Below are 17,978 nucleotides of genomic sequence, written 5' to 3'. Positions count from 1 at the left end.
CTACCAAACAGAGGGATGCTCAGGGTACACCTTGAAAAGGCTGTCCTTACCCTTTTCACACTGGCCACACAGGGATATGACTATATTAATTCATAGAACATCACGTGTCAGGAGACACACCCGTGATCGTGACTGCAGCTGGTCACCTGGAGCCTATGCGGGGATTTGTCTATGACAACACACCTCCCCTCCTCTCTTTGCCTCCTGCCCTTCATCCCAGCTGCCTGCAGTGTTCCACAGTGGCTGTGAGCTTCCAGAGTTTCTGCAGGCCTCACTGTTGGAAGACCCTGCCACATGGAGTCAAATCATGAAAGACAGGGTTCCAATGAAGATCTCTCTGCAGCTGCGCGGAGAAGACGGCAGCATCTGGAACTACCAACCCCCTTCCAAGAGCGACGGGAAAGAGATCATCCCTCTTCTGCCACACCTGGCCGATGTGTCAACCTACATGTTCAAGGGCGTCATCAACTTCGCCAAAGTCATATCCTACTTTAGGTAGGTCTTGAGGGCCGAGTGGATAGGTGTAGAAAGGAAGAGGAAATGGTCAAAGGTTGCAGAGAATCTGCAATGAATCCCCCATGAACTTGGGAGGAACTGATGCCAAAAGACCCTCTCTTGTCCCTGCCCCTGGGGGACCATTGCTACTGGAGGATCAGCTCCTCTCCCTGTAGGGTTCAGTGGCTTTGTTGCTGTGGGCTTGACAGCCTGCCCATTTTGGAATGGGAACTGATCATGCCAATGCTGTAGGGCTGATGTGTGGAATAATGAAACATCTGAAGAAGATTGGTATATTGCTGGTCATCAGACCTTCCCAAGTTCCACAAGGATAGAAACCGTGACTGGGAAATTTCAGAGTAAAAGTTAAGTTGGCAGGAGAAGGAAGAGGTCCACAGGGAGAAGAAGAAGGGACAGATTTCTAGGTGTCTGCCATTAAGTAGGCCATGGGGAGCATGGATGGTCCTGTAATCTAACAGACCCCATCTCCCCAGAGCTGGACATAGAATCAACAACAGTGACAAATGGTGTCAGCAAGAGACCCAGGAACCTGCTGGAGTGATGGGAACCACTCCTGCATAAGATGTAGTCTGTGGTGCTAGGGGTAATGCTAGGTGTATTTGTACCTAAGCCTTCCATCTTGCCTTGCCTGACCTTGCCAGGTAGGGCTAAATCACACACGCAGGGAGCACATTGTCAGTGGATCGCAGATAATAGGAGTGGAACATGAAGCTGTCATCACTGGAGAGAAAAAGTGGGGGAACACGTATATGTAACATTTAACACCAGGTAGCTGATATTTCCAGCTCAAGACACGATATGTGTAGAAGGCTTCTGCTCTGTAGAAACACTTTCTGGGAAGGGAAGACACTACTTGACCTGAAAACTCATCAGGGTTTACTTCAAGGGGCAATCATTCCAGATAGGCTTATGAGGCTAACAAGGGAGAACCAAGACATTAAGTGTTGGTTAGAGGCTGTGTAGGGTGTCAGAAGAGATGGGTGCCCAGGCTGTAAGGGGTCTCCACAAAGCTAAGGAAGAATGAAGAAGTCCCGGAGGTAGTGGGAGAGAAGATCTTGGTGGGCAAAGTAACCTGATGGCTTGGATTATGAGGGGGAGAAACTGGGGATGGCCTGGAAGGAACTGCATCCTCAGAAGGAGGCTGCCCCATCTCTTCTGTCCTCCAATTTTTGGCTTATGAGCTAGGGACTGTTGCCAGCCTCTGGGCAGCCTACCTAGGGGCTGTCAACCCTACCTAGGGGCTGTCAACCCCTCCTGTCCTTGCTGCCAGGGACCTGCCTATTGAGGACCAGATCTCCCTGCTGAAGGGGGCCACTTTTGAGATGTGCATCCTGAGGTTCAACACGATGTTCGACACGGAAACGGGAACCTGGGAGTGCGGCCGGCTGGCTTACTGCTTCGAAGACCCTAATGGTGCCCAAAGAGATGCCTGGCAGAGGGAGGGAGATGATAGCCAAGAGAGAGAGATTGGGGGATGGAGGGAAAGAGTTCGGTAAGGGACGCCTGGGTTCTTGGGTCAGGTTCCTGAGGTTCTGGCTGTCTACCCTATACTCACCCCACAGGTGGCTTCCAGAAACTTCTGTTGGATCCATTGATGAAATTCCACTGCATGCTGAAGAAGCTACAGCTGCATAAGGAGGAGTATGTGCTGATGCAGGCCATCTCCCTCTTCTCCCCAGGTGATGGCTTTCCCCCAGCTGCTGGATATCTCCGGTGATCTGTTAGGAGGCAGCAGCCCCCTTTTCTGTCCGCCCCAGGGAAGGTCTCAGTCATTGGCCTTGCTTTCCACTACACAGGCAGACTGCAGAGTCTGTTTCTCTCCTTTGGTGAGGTGGTTGGCCAGAAGTTCTTTCCTCCTGGGCTGGACTGAACTTTCCTTTGCTCCGCTCCGACCTGCTGGAACTACAATGCCTTTTCTGCCCCCACAGATCGTCCTGGTGTGGTCCAGCGCAGCGTGGTAGACCAACTGCAGGAGAGGTTTGCCCTCACCCTGAAGGCCTACATTGAGTGTAGTCGGCCATATCCTGCTCACAGGTGAGGATGAGCCAGGAGAGGCAGCTATGAGGTGGTCCTTCCTGTCCCCTTATCTTTTGGCCTGATCTTCAAGAGTGTGCCATGCCTGAGGCAGCTTCTGATGACTAAGACTCTGGGACCGTTGTATGACTAAGACTTCCGGCCTGAGCTTAGCTGAGGGATAGCCTTGTCTACGCAAGGCTTTCTACATTTCTGTCATCAGGATGTGGGAAGAGCCTGGTTCTACTGTCTTCTCTATAGGGTCTTCTAACAAAGGCCAGTAGCAAGCACAATGACAGTAAAAATAGTGATACCATTCATAATGGTGGTGTGTCTATAACAGCTACTATTGATTGGGAAGTGTCAACTCTGGGGCCAAGCAGCTTATGTATATTATACATAACCTATAACCTTCAAAACCCTCTCCTGAGGTAGGTACCATTGCAAAGGGAGACAAGTCAATGCCCAGGACTCCACAGGGTGGTCCTGTGGAGCTTGGCAGCTAGAAGTTTGTCAAAGCTTGAGCTTGTCACTCAAAACAACCTGCTTGCAGCTTGGCACACATAAGAGCTCCCATGCTGTCACCAATCCTTAGATTCCTGTATTCCATTGCCCAGCCTCATGCCAGCAGGCACAAAGACAGCAACAAACTTGAGTAAAACAAGCCCCAGGCTTTGAAGATTAAGGCCATTTGAGGGTCTTTCATTCAATTACTTCCTGTAAGGAGGCTTGGGGTGCTAGCTTCCTTACTTATCATGGGGAAACTAAAGTAACTATGTGTGAGAGAGGAGAGAGAAGATAGGAGAGGGGGAGAGAGAGATATTGAGAGAAAGGGATTGAGAGAGAGAGATTGAAAGAAAGAGATTGAGAGAGAAAGGAATAGAGAGAGGGGGATTGAGAGATTGAGAGGGATAGAGAGAGGGGGATTGAAAGGAATTGAGAGAGGGACTGAGATGGAGGATTGAGAAGAAGAAGAAGAAGAAGAAGAAGAAGAAGAAGAAGAAGAAGAAGAAGAAGAAGAAGAGAGATAAATGAGGGGGAAGGGAGGAGGAAAGGACTCCAGCTTGGAGGTCCTAGCTGTAGTGACTACCCTTTAAAGACCTTAACCAAGATGATGACTCCCCTCGCCTTTAAGTTAACCTGCAAGGTATGAATTTTTCTCCCAGGGTCTCTGTGTCCAGGGACTCAAGTCGATGGGTGGGTGGGGAAGGAGGAGGCAGGTAACAGCTTCGACCTTAAACAGCAGCAGGCTGTTTTGCCTTCTTATGTATAGGCTGAAGGAATTCCAAACATCCTCACTGGGCTGTTCTGAGCTTGAACTTGTGCACTCTCAGAACAGGGTCAGTCTGGTAGGATGGCGAGGTGGTGGCCTGATATCCCAACTTCTTCTCTGGCTGCCTACAGGTTCCTGTTCCTGAAGATCATGGCCGTCCTCACTGAGCTGCGAAGCATCAACGCCCAGCAAACCCAGCAGTTGCTGCGCATCCAAGACTCGCACCCCTTTGCCACCCCACTCATGCAAGAGTTATTTAGCAGCACAGATGGCTGAGTGGCTGCCCCTGAGTGGAGATCTCATGGGGCAGCTAGACCCAGACATTCTGAATTGCCACTTCTAGGGCTAGACAGATGGACATACTGATAGCCAACAACGCCCTCTGACTGCAGCTGGTTAGCATTTCTCAGGAAAAAGACATGGGAGCCCCCAAGTTCAGCCTGTGGGAAGTGCTGGCCTATGAGTTAAGACAATCTTTGTGGTTGGGAATAAACTTCCAAATCCCGCTAAATTCTCAGGTGTTAGGTGGGAGAGGAGGGAGCAGGTCGAACCCTGTAACAGTTGTACCCCCGTGCCCCACACATTCCCAGCCCCAGGCTTCTTCTCGAGCTGCTTCTGTGTTCCAGACGCGAGCTGATCTTCAGGTTCACAAGTATCATTGCTGAAGGCTAGCAGCTTGTCCTGACCGTGTTCTGGACAAATCAGTCAACTTCCTGCATCTGCCCAAACACATTGTTAGTCACTAACAATGTGACCAGCTGTGTGGGTGTGTGTCGGGGAGGGGGGGGGGGAGGGGGATAGGGTTACAGCACGAACTCAGATGTAGATCCCGACCTCAGACTTTAAGAAGACCAAGCTGAAATGGCTGTTAATAGCTTGTAAAACCTTCTTAAACAATTCATGTGGAGCCAAAGAAACGGCATGTGATATACAGCCAAGGAACTTGGTGTGGGGTCTGAGCTGCACTGGGGTTCTGTGGGTCACTGGAAGCCAAGGAAAGGTTCCCACATTCCAGGAACGTGTGGAGGAGGGGATGAGAACTATGGCGGTGGGGACCTGTTCATGACTTGGTGGGGGTCGGTCTGCACCCACTTCTGACCAGCTGGCTTGCTCCCAAGGCTGTGACTTACAGCAAAGCTACAGTGACATACAATAAATGTATAATAGCACAATTACCTGTGTACGGCAAACTCCCACATACCCCTGGTCCTCAGAGCCTGAGTGTATGGCAGTATCTGCCTCTTTTTTTTTTTTTTTTTAATAATAGTTTGTAGGATTGTTTGTGCCTTTTCACAAGTTACACCTTAATTTCACATGAATGTTCCACACTTAAGAAATTAGTAAGGATGTCTCCAGGTTTAATCAAGACAAGAGGACTTCAGTAAGGACATTTTTGGTAGAGATAGAAAACGTTTGAAAAAAATATTTATTTTATTTTTGCATGTGTCTGTGTGTCCACATGTGGGTGGCTGAGGAGGTCAGAAGAGGACACTGCATCCCCCAGAGCTGTAGTAGTTACAGGTGGTTATGAGCCAGCCGATCTGGATGCTCAGAACTGAACTCTGGTCCTCCAGAAAAGCAACAAATGCTCTTAGGAGTCATCGCTCCAACCCTGATTCCTCCCTCGATCCCCGGGGAAGGAAAAAAATATGAGAATGAGAAAATAGAAATAAAAACAGAGCCAGGTGAGGCTGGGGTAAGAGCACAGCCCTCAGAACAGTCCAAACAGTGAGATCCTGTCTCAGCAAACCAACCAACCAACCAACCAACCAACCAACCAACCAACCAACCAACCAACCAAAGCTCTTCTCTTCCATCCCCAAAACCAAACGAAATCTCTCTCTCTCTCTCTCTCTCTCACACACACACACACACACACACACACACAGAGTCATTTACTAATTTCAGTGCCACCTTTTACAAATCTGACAATGTGCTGGTAGAACGTAAAAATGCAGTAATCACTTGCTTTTGTGTAAAGATATATACATGTAATGTAAAATGCAGTAACTGAAGTTTAAGTATGTAATGTTTGGTTGCAAAGGAAGCTAAAAGTAACAGAACTTTAGCCCACAGGTAATTCCTTAACTCTAGCCATCTTACACGCAGGCCAAACTGTTATAGCATCCGATCAACACAACCCAAGGACATAAGCACATTCCTTACCCCAACCCCAGTCTCTAACCAAAGAGGTAATGAAATCATTCACGTTTGGGAGAGAAAATTGAGACCTTCCCTGCAAATTTATGAATATAGCTTTCACTCCATAAAATCTGGAATAAGGACTTGGCTATAACTAGAAATTATTTCTCATTTGGAACTCTAAATTCCACTTGACTCCATCCATAAATAGTACCCCCATCTTTCCTTTCTACAGTGAGTTACACGTATGCTACTCACTCAGAAGTCTGAGAGTGGCTAGATGTGGGTTTGGAAAGTAAGGCTAAAATTAAGATGTAATACACATTATACTCTCAACTCCAGCTGAGTTTTAAAACACCTATGCAGTACTCCAAACTTTAAACTGGCAAGGACATAGGAATTACAGACAGTAAGCACTTATTCCAGGAGTAGCTAAGATTCCAGGTTGCACAAAAGAGCACACACAGAACACACATTTTCTCAGCAGCCAAGGCTAAGTTTTAAGACCCAGAGCTCCAACTTTCCTGCTGTCCAGCATCCATTCTCCTCTTCACTCCCCCAGTCCTGAGCTTCTGAACAAGAAGCAAACACTGGCTTCTAGGCATCTTGGTGGTGATGACCCTTTCTTTATCTGGTTCCCTGCTCAAGAAGGGATGGTTCATTTTCCAAGGTGCTGAGGAAAAGATCTGTGTGAGCCACCATATTCATCTGGCTCTCCCATCAGTCAAGAGCCACTCAGCAGCCACTGTCCACATGTCTTCACATGAACTTCATGGGAGAGGCCCCAGGAGTGGCCCTTCCTTTTCTGGAAAAAAGACAAGACTTATGAACAAAATAAACCCATCCCAACCCCACCACTAGTCAGCTCTTCCCAGCTCCAGACAACTTGCCTGCCTCCAAAGCAGTCCTTTTTCCCAGGTTGCTTTGCTTTCCACAGCCACAGCCCCCGTAACACCTGAAGGTGCTCAGAAAGACCATTCCATCCATCATCACCTTACCCATTGGCCTTCACAAACTGCACCTGTTCCTGCTGTCCCACAATCCAGCACTACCCTTTGGAAGGACTCAGACATAAGGAACCTTTCAGGGTTGTGAGGGGCAGCTGGCAAGCCCTTTAGTCTCAATTCAAATGGCCAACATAAGATCTGTTCAGAATGGCAGTGAATCACAAGCCAGGCCTCTGTTAACCCAGCCTGCTTCTGCCACGGCTGGAATTACAGGCATGTGGTAATTACCACATCCAACCTCTCCCCCAAATGTCAATGTAGCGAGCTCACTAAATAAAAGACCACACTGAGTCCAATATAAATTTGTCTTTATTGAAGCAGCAGTCACATGACCTTATATCTAACCTTTAGGCCTGACAATGAGCCAGCCCTAAAAAATGGTGTTTCTGTTTGCACTATGAGACATAACATGTTAACATACATTATCCAGTATTGGAAATGAGCAGACTCACACACGTGTTGGTTACATGGGTGGGACTGACCCAATGTCCATGGTGTTCATGGTTTACAAAGACTCCCAACGACCATTACTAATAAGATGGAAGTTAAAATAAATACAGCCACACCAAACCATGGACACAGTAACCAAAGACAGCAGCTTATACATGTTTTACAACTGTCCCTTTCAGGGTTTTTTGTTTGTTTTTCCCCAAAGCAGTGTCTGCAAAGCTTTCTCTACATTAAGTCCAGGGGGTTTCCAAGCTGGAAGCTGCACCTCCTGTCTACACATCAGAGCAAGGTCATCTCAGAGAAGGAGAGTCCTGATTTTTCTCTCAAGGATTCATGTTTCCTCTGTCAGAGGAGTGGAGACGGCAGTGTGACTGCATGTGGCGATGGCAGAGTGGGAAGGGTGAAGAGAGGGGGATGGGCACTGAAATAAAGACCACACACTGGTGAAGTTTAATTTCATTTCCAGGCTAACCTACTTTTTATTTAATGCAAATTACAGTACCAGTTAACTATTTCCAAACCAAGTCACATAGAACAAAATGTATTTACAAGGGAATGGGGGGGAGGGGGAAAAAAACATTGAGCATACTTTCCACAAAAAAGTTTATATTTAAAATGAAAAAAAAAATTCAGTCACAAAGGCATTCAAGTAGTAATGTTACACAGCGTTTGCTTTTCCTTTATATCAAGACAGATTTGCACAAGTGTTTGCAATAGTTTGTATACAACCCACAGTCCTTTATATATATATAATAATAATAAATTTTGTTTAGATTTGTTTTTAAGATGGAAGTGGTCACGCTAATTGGATGTGTACAGGCCGAAGTGATCCATCGCAACACATTTATAAATGCAAATTTTACAGGCAAGCACATTTCCATATACCTATCTGTATCTGCCTGTAGACAGATATAGTTAAGAAAAAAAAAACCTTAAAAATGAACACAAGGAAGTCTACTTTGTCAAGCTAACCCCTTATGTACTGGCTGTCATTTTTGCTTATATGGTGGAGACTGCACAACGGAGCAACGGACTTGAATAAAATGGCATAACCCTGTGAAACTGACCCAGACCCCAACGATTGCTTCGGAAGAATCTCAAGGGAGACCTCTGCCTGGGGCTCTCCTGTGCTGATGTTTGTTTTCAGCGGCTTCCGTTTCTACCACAAGAGACAGGTTTCACCATAAAGGGTGCTTACTTCTCATACAGAGGAGAAACATATTCATCTCTGGGATTAGAACAATCAGTAGTGTAAATAGGAACCAGACACAAATTTGATTTAAAACAAAGAAAAAAAATAACAAAAATCCCAACTCTGGGAGATCTGGCATTGGCCAAACTTTCTCTGGAAGATTCCAAAGTTAAAACCCTTGCAAAGGGAAGAGAAGGTAACAGAGATGCCAGTGTCTTTACGTCCACAGGGATAGAGAATAGAGGGAGTCCTTTTAGGACCTCTGCATTGGCGTGGACAAGATGGCCACGCAGGTATACTTTGCTAAAACACAAGCCTAAGAAATGGGCCAAAAAAAAAAAAAAAAAAAAAAAAAAAAAAGACTTAAAAACTGACAGTCTGTCATGGGAGAGAAGGTGCATTCTTCTGCCGTGAGCAATGAACTCGTGATGTCTCAAAAATAGCAACCTTTGGTTTGGTAGTGAATTTTTTTTGTTTTCTTCTTCTATTCAAGACACATGAAGTAGTTGGTGGCAAAACGAATACTTTTTTTTTTCTTTCAAATGGGCCATATTAGGCACAGTTAAACTGATTTTTAAAAAAAGAAATTAAAATGATATTTCATCTAGCAAGATGGTAGGAGGGAGGAACGGGCTCAGAGTCCACTCGCAGCCCTCATCTGCACAGCACCCCTGCAGTAACTGCTAACAATGTCACGGGGGCACCCAAATGCCACCAAGACAGTGATTTTTTTTTTTTTTAAAAATAAAACAAACCCAATCTTTCTCTCATTTGGGAGGGAAGTAGGTAAGGAGAGAGCAAGCTCGGGAGCTCCCAGAATCTGCTTAGGATCCACTCCAGGGCTTGGAGAGGCGATGAACAAACCCATGCCATCTGACACCCTTCAGCTCTGGGGCCCCCAGCGCTCCACCAAGTCCCGGACGGACTGAGTGCATCCGCAATGAAACCGGTCACTGTTACTGAGGACACAGACACACCCAGAACCAAAAACAAAGGCAAGGCTAGAATGAAGTGAGACTGCCAACATGGTTTCCTCTCCCCATTCAAACTGTGGAGTGGGCAAAGGTGCTGTTCTGCTGTTACTCAGAGGGAAAGGGGGCCACAGGGACACATGGATAAAGGAAGTCAGAAAACAAAAACAAAACAAAAAAACCCAAAAACATGGAAGCGAAGGCACTCCAAACTATATAGATACACTATACATTGCTAGAGTTATTGTTACAATAATACAGGCCGGTACCTACTGTACAGAGTTAAAACTATATGGCTTTAAAAAGCTCGTCTACATTTTTGTCTGGTTATTGAACAGAATCACTGCCCTGAACAGTAACTTTTTGCTCATTAATAACAGTTCCTGGGTCCACATATTTACATACAAAACAATAAAACTTAAATTTAAAAACATTGAAAGAAAATATAATATACAAGCTTGAATTTGGTGAGGAGCTTTTAATTATTATTTACAAAAAGATATTCAGAGACCTGGATCTCACTTGGATAAGAGTTCTGGGATCCTGCCATGATCCTTGAGAAAGAAAAATCGTGCACCTAAGCCCTCATATATGCATGCATGCCCACATACATACACACACACATACACACACACACACACGCGCGCGCGCACACACACAGGCACACACTCACACACACACGGACGCACACATGTGCGCACACACGCACACGCGCACACACACACACACACACACACACACACACACACGCGCGCGCGCGCGCACACACACACACACAGAGAAAAGCACCTGACTTTCCTCCACTCTTCTCTTACCCCGTATCTGGGGGTGGGGAGTATTCACTAACAAGCACTGACTTTTATGGACTCTAGCACGCACACCAAGTCTGGAGTACTGTCTGTGTCGGGCTGGGCAGTTTAATCTGAAAGCAGGTTCCCTTCTCAGGCCACAGACCTGCTTGCTCAGATTCTTTACAAATTCTTTCTGAAAATGGTCTTCCAAGTCACCCCCTTCAAGGAACTATGCGGTCAAATAACTTAATTTCAGAAGTCTTTCGCACGGCAATTATCTGAGAAGCGCTTTACCAAAAGCGCCTTTGTTTGCTTTGGGCTTGCTTCCTTTCTTGTCAAGTCTGATCTAAACGGAGGTCTGAGAAACCCCTTCGGTGGCCTGAAGAGATCAGCCAGCCGCACAGCCTCACTGATGTCTTTCTAGCATCAACTCATTTCGGCAGACAATACAACTCTCTTGGAGAGTTACACACACGGTCGGAGAAGCAAGGCAGGGTGCTAGGGCCTGTATAAGGGCCGCCAAGAGACTCCTCTTCCTAACCACCTGGAGGGCAAGACCTCAACGTGACTTAAGGTCAGGTAATGAGGGTAAAGGAGTCTGTGTCTCATACATAACCAAGGGCCCTACAGCCCTAGTCATCAGCTCACCTTAGCAGATGTGTGGGGAGGGAGTGGGAAGGAAGGAAGGAGCGGTGGCCATTACTCAAGTGATCTTTAAATGTAAAAGATAACTGATTGTGCCTTAAAGATTCATAGGTCAAGTAATGGCCCATAAGCACCAAGGTTCATTTTAGAGTATATAAGGCCCACAAAGACACCAACCTTAAAAGTATCAACAAACTAGTTATGAGTTCTGTTCCTCACACAAACGTAATCCTTCAATCCACCTTGCTTTCCAAGGAATATTGCTTTTTCTTCAAAAAACAAGAGACTGATTCTTACACCATTCATTGATAAACAAAGAAAACAAAAATAAAACTCTTAATGGTGATGGTGGGGGAACATTCTTTTCATGATTCAGTCAGTCAATTTTGATACTGTAGACAAAAAGAAAAGGCAGTATTGAATATATGTATATATAAAACATATATACACATTAATATAATCAGTTTTCCTATAAAGTCAGCAGATACAAGTGACTTTATTATTTTGATGTGTGGTTTTTAATATTACTACCACTTAAAATCATAGTGGCCGATCTGACATGCATCAATAAATAAATTTAAAAAGCATGATGTTAAAAAAGCAGAAATTAAATACAGAGTCTAGATTTGGATTTAAAATTAGAGCTATGCATAAGAATGTGGCAATTCTTGCAAGCTTGGTTTTCAATTAAAGTAAGGAAAACAAAGCAGTAGGCTGGCTAACAGTTCACATTACTTAGCTATGATGTCTTCTCTCAAGTGTTTTTCTAAGGGAAACGACTTTATTAAAATCTGGACAAGCTCACTCACAGTGGTGAGATCTGCCCCTGGCCTGCCACCTTCCTGTTCTTCGCTTTCCGATGCACCCAGAGCTGCCCCCTTAACACCATCTCCAGCCTCATCCTAGGGTACCAGCTCAAAACAATACCGGGAGAAGCAGGCGGCCTTTGGTCAGGTGAACCAAGATCTACCTCAGGGCCCAACAGACTCTGTCGCGCTCTCTCCTTTGGCAGCAGCCTTCCTAAGCTGGCATCTGCAACACCTGCACTGGTCAAGAGCAAAACAAACCTTAAGTAATCCATCTCTGATCTTCCCTTAGAGCTTCAGATTTTAGTGACCTCCCTGGGCTACCAATAATACACCTTGGTTTTTCTTTGTCTTTTTTTTTTTTGTCTGTCATACCTGACATCACACGCCAAAGGCAAGTCTTCAAATCCTAAGGATAAGTACACATTGTACAAGTGACAGTAAGTCCCTGGTGAGTTACACCTGCTAAGCTCCCAACCAATTTCAAGCTGTGCACTGTATCAAAGTCTTACGCCAGGCTTTAAAAGAAAACAAATCCAGAAAATAAACCAGCACAGAACAGGTTTTCTTCTGTTGCGGTGGGGGCGTGAGGCAGGAGTCTGGTTTTTAAGGTATACAATAGCGGACTTCTGACTTTAAAAAGAAAAGAAAAGATTGTCGTGGGAGAGATTGTGTTTAATGCTCTGCTCCTCCCCGCCCAACCCTCCCCACCTCTTGGATCTCCTGAAAAGTGAGAATACAATGAAACTGGTTTGTATTTATATAGATATTTTACAAGGTTAAATAAGAACAACAATAAAAAAAATTGAACACTAAAATGAACAGGGTTTTTTTGTTTTTGTTTTTGTTTTCCTCTTTTTAATTTTCTTTCCAAACGTGACCAGTGTTGCTGAGTGGCACTCAAGTAAGTGCTGGTCTTTCCCGCGCAGCTGGCTCCTGGGGGCTGTTCAGGTGGAGTTGGAAGCTGATGCAGAAGCGGCGTTATTGGTCTGTCCACGGTCTCCAGCATTAGTATCTGCAAATCCAAAGGCCCAAGAAAGCGTGAGCAACGTTATAACACTGCAAAGAGCACAAGTACACCACTCACCGCACAGTGCTGAGGCCTACCAGAGCTGTCATTGCCTATGTGGGTTCAAACACACAGCACCAGGACTTCCTTTCTGCTAGGAGCTCAGTGATGGCACAAGTGTGCGTGCACATGCGTGTGTGGTGTATGTGCGTGTGGCAGTACACTTAATGCATCACAGACTCAGGAATTTGAGGTCACTTCTGTCAAGGCTTTGCTATAGCTAGTACTGACCGGCAGTACTCAGGTTGGAGTCTAGCTTACTGAAAATAAATGACACTAGCTAAAGATCCTGAGCCGTGTTCCAACAGGCCATCTGCTAAGGGCCTGGACAAGTGAAGACACAGCAGATGCCAAGAACACATAGGAACCTTACCACTTAAGGGTAAGCTGTTCAGTTTATCAACTTCACGACCACTTTCTAAAAACTGCACTTCCTCTCTGAACTCTGCATTTTCCTGTTCCTCAAATAATCTGCCCTTCCATTCCTTTAGCCCACTAGGGGGCAGTCAACAGGGGAATGCTTTTAGTTCTACTTCCTTATAGATACCACAGAGTCACGCTGCCAGAGCACGGAAACATCTAGCTCACAGGTGCATGGCACATGAACCAGAGCCTCCTTCCGAAGGCAGCAGGCGGCTTTCTCAGCACTGAAGAGTCAGGTCTAAGGCTTCAACCATGACTTCCTTAGACATGCCCTACTAGAAGGGAGTTTTCTGTTCACAGCCACCTAAATTTGGTGTACTACTAACTCAACATGAATTCCTGTCTAGAAGACAGATCACATCAGGGCTTTCTTCATCATTTTTAGAATTCAGGCACAGGCTGCATTAATTAAAAACATTTCAGAAGCAGGCTGGAAAACCAGAGTTACTTCAGAATTGCAATGTTCCTAATAGCATTTCCTGGTTCTACACAATTGTCAACAAATGCACGGTCATCACCAAATGACACCCACTTTCAGCAGAAGATGCCAGGAGGAACTTTTGTTCTATCTTACAACCCAGGACTTAATGGATACCTATCACATCCACATATCAACTAGTATGGTAGGCAGCTCTGGCCATGGTGGCTACCAGGGTTGCCAGCAGATGCCTGCCAAGGTGAATACAGTAAATACTCCCCCTACCAGCAACCTGCACATTTCGGGTAATTACTCTTTTGGTAAAGTCCTTTGTAACAACTAATCGTCAGATGCCCTTTACCAGCTATAGCCCATTCATACCAACCATCCTCCCCTTCCTCTGAGTAAATTCAAAGTCTGTCTGCATGATCAGCATGAAAAGCACAAACATTTTATGTGATCATGTAACTGGAAATGAGCTTCCTATCTGAATAATAAAATCTGCTGGGTGTTCATGTTCCTCAGATTTAAAATCTAACGATCTCATCATTGTTCTCAGCATTGTATCCAAACCATGTGATAAGGAGTCTTTAACAGGTAATCATGATTACCAAAGTCTTTTTGCCAGGTGTGGTGACCATCTCTGTCTACACAGTGAGAGAGACAATGATTCCACATACAAGCAAATCCTTTATATGCAAAATTACGCTTTTAATTTGTATTTTAAAAAAGCATCAAACAAACAAACAAAAGAAAAGCTGGCTAGAGGCTCAATGTGGTGTAGGGGCTGCTGTACAGAACAGCTCATCTTTACTATATGAAGACAGAACAGAATATACAGAAGAGACAGTTGGAGCAGTCAAACACTCTGTATGGGATGGGTAGAGAATAAAGCATTCTGAAAACAAGTGCAGAGCTGACCCTGTACTAGGTCAACCACCTCTAGAAACAATGTTCACTCTCACTCTCGCCCTTCTCAAGGTCCTACAGAAACCATGCCTCCATCCCAGAACAGACTTGAGAGGGAATGGACAATGTCACAAACCACTTGCTCTGGGAAGAGGAAGGACGGCCTAAGGTCATCCTGATGCACTGCAGCATCTCCCAAGATGACATCGGTGACTCTGCACCCATGCCCACTGCAAAGATTACGGTGTGTGATTTCTAAGGAAGGACCTAACAGATGGCTTCTGCCTTATTCTCTCTACTGACCACTTGGTGTAGGAGAAGACAACTGACATGATGGAAAGCCCTCAGCTACCTAAGGTGTCCCCAGAAGGAGTGGTTGGACCTGTCCGTGCATGTTAATTCCATGGATGACCCATCCTAACACTAAAGAACAAACTACCTTAGCTAAGCTTTTCAGGACACAAACCTGAAAGTCATCATCTTGGTTTCTGTTTCTCCTCCACTCCTCATTTGTACAGCAATTCTCATGCATTCTGGGGCGCAGTGTGATTACCAAGTGTGCAAACTGGGAAACAGTGGAGGGTCACACTTTAACCTGTGCCCCAGGGCCTGAGAAAGGCACATCCATGTGGAATCGGCTGGGAGGAGAGGACAGAGAACAAACACAGGAGCTGAGGTCCTGATGGTTCTGCACCATGAAATCAGTCTTTCCAAAGTGTGTGTTTGGAAGAGAAAACGGCTCTAATGCAAAGAAATGCGTACAGTATGGTCCAGCTCTGATGCCGGGAACGTTCTATTTATACTGACCAACGAAGCCAAAGTGACTACTTAGGCTACATGTGGCTACTTAGGCTGTAATTAAGAAAGAACAACATTTAGTGCCTTATTTGTTCAAAACACTTTCCAAGTTTTCCAAAAACCACAGTTATTAAAATTGTAATATTTCTACAAGTGACATATTAGTAAGGGAATATTTTAGATAATCAAATTAACCTGTATAAATGTATGTACATTTGAGAACTCAAATGCATTTCATTTCCCTTATTTCTGTCATTATGCTCTGCCAACTCCAGTCTAAAGCCAGTATTTAGGTTAATGGTTAGAAATCTCATGACATGTCAGGTCCCATAAAACAAAGTTCTGGCATCCAGAAATCTATTATTTATACTGCAGAGGTAATTTAGTGAAGCTGCTCTGAGTGGAAACAAGCCCTAATGCAAAGCAATGTCTTTTGTTATCAGTTGCAGGAATAAACACAGCTACCCTTCACTGATCAAAGTGTGTCCCCCAAGTGTGTGCTCTGAGACTAAAATCATAATCTACACCAGCAGGCTCAATGCCCCACCTACAGTCAGTTTCTGCTTCTCTCTTCATAACACCTATTATGATTTTCATAGCTAATAATAAGGGAGAGGAATCCTTCCTTAGCAACTCATTTTCAATTCTTTCTATGTTATTCCTAGAAAGAGACTTGGCACAAGATACCAAAGACGTCATCAGTCATTTTAAAACTATAAGCAGAACATAGAAGCCTGTGATCTAGCCCACCCACCAGGGCCCGTGGCCTGTCAGGGAGACGACTCATATCTGATCTGCGGATCCCAGAGAAGCAGGAAGAGGCTTGACTGTTCAGGGTAGAGAACTGAAGCACATGGGGTTATGGGAAATATTTTCTCTCTTTCTTTTTTAAGTTAAAAAACATCTAATTAAGGAATAATGAAGAAAAAATAAATAAAAGTAAGCAGGTAAGTTAAGGCCAGTAAGTGAAATCTGAAGAATACTTAAGAAACATTCAGAATGAACCATAAAACACTCATTAGCTGAATCAAGATTTCAAATTCCTTTACGAGGCAGTGGAAATCTCCAGGTGACATCTGACTTAATAGGACAGGACGTGCTTGCACACATAAACCCACAATTTTCTAGAAGCAGCACCTACCACTCACTGCTTTCATAAAACTAAGTTCGTTTTTCTTTTTTAAAAAACGCATCTGTGTATGCATGTTTGTAGGTGTGCAGGAAAGTGTGCATGTCGTGTACGCACGTGCTCAGGAATTGCATGTTTGCCTGCCAACCTCAGAAGTGCACTGACCTACTACTTTAAGATACTTTGTCACATTATATATATATTTATATATTTCTTTACTTAGAGAGTGCAGACATACACCTGTGCATGGAAAACCTGGGGGGAGGAGGGAGGGCCGCGGATTCAGTTTGGTCCTTTTCCCACATGGACCACAGGTAATCAACAAGCATCCTTACCTACCAACATCCTGCTTTGGGACAGGGTTTCTCACTGGCCTGGAGCTCACCAATTAGGATGGAAAACCAGCAATCCCCAGGGACCCTCCTGTCTCCGCCTTCTTACTGCCGGATTATAAGCAAGTACCAGCACATGAGGCAAGCACCTCACAGACTGAGCCAGGGTCTTAAACAGCTCAAAAATGCCGCAACCTCCTGGTCCCCTACCTTGCAAGTACTGGGGAAAAGGGGCATGCATTGCCATGCCAACCTGGCAGGTTTTACTATAGCAATTCATATACAAGTTTATGAAGTAAACTTAGCCCTAACATAGAGTACATACAAACTTGTTGGTGTGAGTCTCTTAAACTACAATGGTTAAAAATAGAAACCTATTTACCTAGAAGAGCGACACACATTTGGCTGCTAAACTGGTAACATGTAAATGTGTGTGTACACATGCTCACAGTGAGCTCCCCACCCCCACTTTCCTGGGAAATTAAAAAGCACTTTCACTGCAATAGGGAGTGGGAACTGGAACAGGGTTTTTGGAAGGCAATTTGACAGTATGTATTAAAAACTTTTAAAATTCCTTATTCCTTTATTATTTATTACTCCCAAAACTATTTTAGTAATTAATTTGAAAGAATATGCAGGGCTTTATGCAAAGGTAAGTTTTCAAAGCCCTTTTCAGAAAAGCAAAACAACAAAAGGCCAAACAATCTTTAAAATACATCTCCCATGTTCAAAAGTAAGGAATGAACTAGATAAATTAACACAAAGCCTTAGAAATCCATTACTATTTAGTAATAGAAAAATACAGCATGTGTCTGTAGTAGTTTACCTTCACACAAAAGTAGCATAAGCCCATTTAAAAGAAAAGCACATCTTGCTGGCTACCCACAGACAGACTAAGTCACAAAACAACATAATCTGTGATTACCTCTGCAAGTAAGAACACTGAATACACTATCTCCCCAAGTTAACTATGTATCTCTAATGGGGGGGGGGGGGAAACTTTAAGAAAAGTCACACAATTTTCTAAAATTCTACATACATTTGGGATAAGATAAAGAAAAACAGGTTAGACAAGATTAGGAAGAGAAATACAG

General features: G+C 44.6%; 2 protein-coding genes across 12 annotated transcripts in view; one reads left to right on the top strand and one right to left on the bottom strand.

Moving 5' to 3' along the window:
* The window catches only part of Nr1i2 (nuclear receptor subfamily 1, group I, member 2), a 46,501-nt gene extending 41,527 nt beyond the window's left edge, over positions 1–4,974 (top strand). For 2 of the 8 annotated variants that reach the window (XM_006521848.4, XM_006521846.4), the window contains 5 exons: positions 221–495; positions 1,787–1,929; positions 2,079–2,195; positions 2,445–2,550; positions 3,934–4,313. In XM_006521848.4, coding sequence (XP_006521911.1) covers positions 221–495; positions 1,787–1,929; positions 2,079–2,195; positions 2,445–2,550; positions 3,934–4,078 — 786 coding nt within the window. In that variant the 3' untranslated portion in view covers positions 4,079–4,313. Of the gene's footprint in view, positions 1–220; positions 496–1,786; positions 2,196–2,444; positions 2,551–3,933 lie in introns of those variants that run through there. The other 6 variants (NM_001098404.1, NM_010936.3, XM_011245839.3 and 3 more) reach the window with 6 other exon arrangements.
* A 2,264-nt stretch (positions 4,975–7,238) lies between these two features.
* Gsk3b (glycogen synthase kinase 3 beta) overlaps positions 7,239–17,978 on the bottom strand; it is a 157,084-nt gene continuing 146,344 nt past the window's right edge. For 2 of the 4 annotated variants that reach the window (NM_001347232.1, NM_019827.7), the window contains one exon: positions 7,239–12,821. In NM_001347232.1, the coding sequence (NP_001334161.1) occupies positions 12,754–12,821 (68 nt within the window). In that variant the 3' untranslated portion in view covers positions 7,239–12,753. The remainder of the gene's footprint in view (positions 12,822–17,978) is intronic. The other 2 variants (XM_006522426.4, XM_030249221.1) reach the window with 1 other exon arrangement.

This window comes from Mus musculus, chromosome 16, assembly GCF_000001635.26.
Source record: "Mus musculus strain C57BL/6J chromosome 16, GRCm38.p6 C57BL/6J".
NCBI lineage: Eukaryota > Metazoa > Chordata > Mammalia > Rodentia > Muridae > Mus > Mus musculus.
Note: the sequence above shows the minus strand (reverse complement) of the source record. Positions and strands in the feature narration are given on the sequence as shown.